Consider the following 6031-nt stretch of genomic DNA (forward strand, 5'->3'; position numbering starts at 1 on the left):
AATACGATATTCGAATGATTGGCATAACAGGATTTACATAAAAGTATTCTTCTATATTCATATATACACTAAGATCAAAGGTTATAAACGCACTCTGGATAATAATCTAGGAATTTCTACGTCTTCATGTAATATGTAGAGTGGTAAGTATTTCAAAATGGTCAACCATATACTAATGGCCTGATACGTCGATGCTTAACGTCCTTTGCGATTTAACGAGAGCCGCTGTGTCAAATTTCATTATGTTATATATATATATACAAGTGCGTGTGTACTACCAACTGCACCATCTAAAAGTTACCTACGAAGCATAGAAAACCATTTTAGTTTTAAACTAGCAGGCTGCACGGTGTTGCCTTATCGCAAAATACGCTTAAATACGATGTTATTGTTCATGCAAATTTCACTTCAACTTTTATAGAGAAAAATCTCTTTTAATTATTATTTTGAACCTAATATGATTAGTAATGATTTCAAAAGTTAAAAAAGTCACACCTTCAGCTCCATCAGTTAGAAAAAAGGTTAAAACTGTCAATGCTACAGCTTTACTCCTTATTTAACGTTCCAGCTTTCGTTGTTACCATCTGAACTACCGTCAGAAAGGTAAAAACAGCTAAAAATTAACCGAGTTCAAGTTAAAATACATCTGTCCACATCATCAGAAGTTAGTTAATGTACTCACGCGAAAGTCGGTTTTCTTTCAATGTTGACCCATTAGAAGCTATTTGTATAAGTTAAAAACAATACTGCATGTTAACCAAAATACTATATATATATATAAATTTTTAGTTCTGTAGACAAAGTATTCCGAGAGAAGTTTGGGAGAAAAACAACGCATACATAAAGATAAAGTCACATTTATATATGTTTGTAATACACACACACACACACACACACGTAAGTTGTTTTGAAAAAAAGAAAAACCGAACGAATTTATAAAATGGTGACCAATGTTTCGTCCCTATTGCAGGGGACATCTTCAGGATATTAAAAGAAAAAATGCAGAAGAAAACGATAATAGACCATACGTAAGTGAAAAGGAAACAGTGTTAGAATATTGCCCATATCGGGAAGGAAAACTATAAGTGTGTGTATGGGAAGCTACATATATATATATATATAATAGAAGTTTTTGCTATTAATTCTATTTTCGATCCTTTCTTACTTTCGAATAACTGTCTTCACTTCTGACGGGAATTGCCTGATGTTATCACCGTATTTATCATAAGTCCGAGTACATTCCAATCCTTCAGCATTCATTGTCAGGGATAAATTAATCTAACAGGTTTTTAATAATTTATAAAGTTTTTTTTTTTCCTCCTCGGTTATTAATGAAAAAATTGTTCAAAACCAGTTAGATTAATTTATTCCTTACGATGAATCCTGAAGTTTTGGAAAGTACTCAGACTTATGATAAATATGGCGATTACATCAGCCAGTTCCTGCCAGAAGTGAATACTGTTAATTTCAAGTGGGGAAGGGTCGAAAATAGAATTAATAGATAAAAACATCAATTTTATTTAATGAAATATGCCATAGAGAAAAAAATGCTGCCTTAAGTGTGCATGTGTGTGTGTGTGTAGAGAGAGAGAGAGAGAGAGAGAGAGAGAGAGAGAGAGAGAAAAGTGCAATAGTATATTAATAAAAATAAAATTATCATTTCGGTTCAAATGAAACATATCTGATCTCCCCTAATTAAATTGTCATTAAAGGAGAGAGGGTGTGCCAGAAGATAACCTAAAAAATATCGCATAAATGGGGTGGTGTTATTATCAAAGGGAATATTATATATTTATTAATGTTAGAGAAAAATTCTGACCCGACTGGCCAGATTTTATCTGGTATGATTATATAAATACAGCAATTTTTATAGGAAAGTCTAACACACGGCAATTTCCCGTTAAAAGTTAATAGGTTAAATGATTTGCAGACGAATAATTTTTTTCTTAATAAAAACAACGCAGATCCTGCATTTTGATACAGCGGAAAGTTTACTTTACATATAAATAATACAATTATATATATATAATTAGAAGGATAAAGACAGTTATTCTATATATAAGTGGACACCTAATTTAGTCAACCTTTTAGACTACAGGAATGAGTCAAATCCATAGTAATAAACTAAACCTTCATTGTATTTAAATTGAATAATTATTATTTTATACCTAGAGACACTAATGTTTCATGCTTCTGAAATTATCAGTGTAAGATGAAATTCCTGCCGGTCCAGAGATTCGAACCTAGCCAGGAAAGCACTTTCACTTCATATGCTAAGCCTTTACCTCTGAGAAACTGAACATCTCTCATGAGAATGAAAGGAATTAATAACTAATAAACGCACAATTCTGGTGCAAATGCAAGACAATCTAAAGTGTTCGAACGACGTAAGTGGTGAACCTCACACACCTTCGGGACAAGATCAAAGTGTAGTATCTGTTCCGGCAGATACTGCAAGCTATGACTAGCTATGACTAGCTATGACTAGCAAAGACCAGATGTGGGGGCAATCCCACATGCCTGACCATTAACCAGCTCCCATTTCCCACCTCTCGGGAGCTGGTCCCCTTTTTTCCCTTCCCCCTCCCTTCACTCCTCACATTAAAAATCGGCCTTGTGCCTAATTTGCTCGGTGGGGGAGCAAATAAATACCATCTGTTCTTCAGATGCTGCAAGCTATGACTAGCTATGACTAGCAAAGACCAGATGTGGGGGCAACTCCACATGCCTGACCATTAACCAGCTCCCATTTCCCACCCCTCGGGAGCTGGTCCCCTTTTTCCCCTTCCCCCTCCCTTCACTCCTCACATTAAAAATCGGCCTTGTGCCTAATTTGCTCGGTGGGGGAGCAAATAAATACCATCTGTTCTTCAGATGCTGCACTTCCATTTCTTGTTCTCTTTCGGTGGAGGAGAAATCCTTCACGACTGAGACAATTTTTATTTTTGTACCTTTTCTCCACGTTAAAAAACGACCCTGATGTCTAACTCTGTCCCGTGGGGAGGCATAGTAAATAGGTACTATAATGATTATATATATATATATATATATATATATATATATAAGAGAGAACTACTATGCAATATTTTTGAATATCGATTACGTGAATCTAAGTTGTTTATTTCCACGCTACAGTACATTGTTTTCCCTATACTCTTCCGCACTTAATGCAAAAGTAAACAATTCTAGGTAGTTTTGCGTTTTGGCAGACAGATATATAATTTCAATTTTTACGAGACATTTTTTTACAACAGTCTAAATAGAAATGTTTCTGCCTTATATGATTTCTAGAAGTTTTATTGTGTTGTAGTAATTCTTATTCCCCCTCATTTTTATAACTAATGCACGTAGTTTAGAGATAATACAATATTTTCCCACAAAATATAAAACATTTTCTTTCACTCATTTTTATCGCTTTCATATTATCACCATTGTATTTGCCGAAGTACTCGGGTGTATATCGCTTATGATTCCAAGCGTGAGAAAAAAAAAATTAGCAAAATATAAATGAAAAACACATTTTATATTATATGTGAGTTCATGTTTGTCAGCGACGAAAAACATTTTATTCACCGGCACAATTTCACGGATGATATAATTGCTTTGTCCATTACAAAAAAGAAATTTCATTCAAACAGCTACGAGTGTAAATATACAAACATTACTTTGCTTCCGGTGGCGAAGCTATGTTAAAGTAGTTTCCTTTTCAGTGTGCCTTATAATAGTAGTGGTAAGGATAACACTATAACAACCAGAAATTATAATAATCCAAACCATGTAGCAATCACCAAAATATTGATAATGAAGTAAAAATATGTAACTAGCACTCACACAAGTTGTTCACTACTAAATGGTAGCGTAACCAAACACATTATTTACTAAGTCATAATATTAGTACAAATATATAGCATGAATACGAAGTTTTATGGGCGTATGCCCCACTTAAAACTGAAATAGCAACATTACGGCCATTAAAACAGTCAATTACGACGATGAAAACAACACGAATGGCAGATTACTAAGATCTCAAATAAAGTGGAAGCTTTTCAATAATCTGGTGAAATAAAAGACACACAAGTACGTTTATTATATTATCGGGCTCTACAAAGGGTCCTGTTGTGTAATGTTTATGTGAATATAACGACGTACATGTTTAATAGTTGGGTTTATCTTTTATCTGTATATTTGTGTACGTGTAAAGGTGTGTATGTAAATATACGTCGTATCATTTAGTTCATCGTCTATTGTGTATATGTTAACATTTATGCAACAGTTCTAACAGGAGACGATTGACGTGGACGTATCGAAACAGTTGTAGACAACAGTTCTTTTTTTAACAGATGTAAATAACACAATACATACCTGCATTATTTATGAACATTTAATCTCATGATCGGGCCGACATTTTCAGAGATTGCACGTCCTGTCCAGAGTGATGCTGCTTCCCACGTAATTTTGAGTCGTCCGTTTTCTCTGATGTCTGGCTAACGACTGCCTAGAATCTCCCCAAATCTACATTCATCCGGTGTTTCTTTACGTCACATCATTACGTATCTCAGACCCACCTGATGTAACGCCAATCTAGTAATTTTTTATGCAAACTCAAAAATAATGTTTGCATCAATTTTCTATTTTCACATTCCTTTTGCGATTTACAGGTCAATCATCTTTCCCCCAATTTAATTGTTTATTCTTCTAATCATAACAATTGATCCAGCGACCAGCCGTCGCTCAAATCAATTCAGAATAATAATACATTAATAATAATAATAATAATAATAATAATAATAATAATAATAATGTTTTGACCCTTCCCCGTGCTAGCCACAGTTAACACATATAATGATATTATGTTTGCGCTGTGATAATAATGTATCATCTATGTAAGAATTTAGAGGGACTGTATAGATAATTTCTGAATGAGAAATTTGAAATGTTAAACCTTAAAGACCTCTAAATCTTAAAAAAGTGTGGAAGTAAAATAGCAAAAAATGTTATAAACAAGATACGCTTTACTTTAGGATAACAATAAATAAGGACAATTATAGTTAAAGCAATAAAAACAAAATTAAGTCAACACCTAAAAATAAAAATAAAAGGTATTCCAAGCATGCAGCCATTAAAACAAGGTTACTTCTTAAACACATTCGCAACAATTGGTGAGTCATGTCTCTGTAAAACAAAACATAGTAGAAGGAGGTAAAATTTATCCGAACTTTTTTCTAGAGAATCCTTGCCACTGATAAATAGAAACATTAGCTTCTGTTCGAGAATTTCAACGAATCTGGGTACTCATCTAACTAGAATAAACAAAATATATATATATATATATATATATATATATATATATATATATATATATATATAATCGCTAAGACGAATGGTATGACGAGTTCTCATAGGGAAAAACGCATAGGATTTAGTGTAGCCGAGTTTCTATGCATATAATGTTTACTTACTGCCTATTTCCGATCACGTATCGAGCGCTATTAACATAAAAATTGAACATCGATACATGCAATAATATATCGCTATATAACATTCTATGTTAATACAACGATATATATATATATATAAACACACATATATATATACACACATATATACATATACACACATATATACACACACACACATATATATATAATGAATTATTGACAAACGTCTGTTTGAAATTTCATGATTTTGACCATCTTACAATTTATTCCATAATTCAGTTGATATTCACACTTCGTTACACTATCTGTTTCGTAGCACAAAATAATTCACCTAATTAATATATCACTCAATAAATCTATTCTGCACTTAACTCACCAGAAGAAATAGCAACTAGCCACAAAAAAATAAATAAAATGCATGTGGGCATGATTAAAAAAACCGAAAATTGAAGGAGAAACTATAATTACCTCATTATTAGCTTACATTAATCCATTTTTAAACTTATACACACATACATACACACGTGTGTGTGTGTGTGTGAAGCTTATATAAAAAAAGTTGGAATAAAAACCGGCCTTTCTCCGAATTGATT

The 6031-nt window shown here is 32.9% G+C and overlaps 1 protein-coding gene across 1 annotated transcript in view; it reads right to left on the reverse strand.

Moving 5' to 3' along the window:
* The window catches only part of LOC145246050 (atrial natriuretic peptide receptor 1-like), a 1007513-nt gene extending 1003044 nt beyond the window's left edge, over window positions 1-4469 (reverse strand). The window contains exon 1 of the mRNA XM_080107893.1: window positions 4363-4469. Coding sequence (XP_079964019.1) covers window positions 4363-4381 — 19 coding nt within the window. The 5' untranslated portion in view covers window positions 4382-4469. The remainder of the gene's footprint in view (window positions 1-4362) is intronic.
* Window positions 4470-6031: the final 1562 nt, after the last annotated feature.

Source organism: Euprymna scolopes, chromosome 23 (assembly GCF_053919585.1).
Source record: "Euprymna scolopes isolate OS-2025 chromosome 23, ASM5391958v1, whole genome shotgun sequence".
NCBI lineage: Eukaryota > Metazoa > Mollusca > Cephalopoda > Sepiida > Sepiolidae > Euprymna > Euprymna scolopes.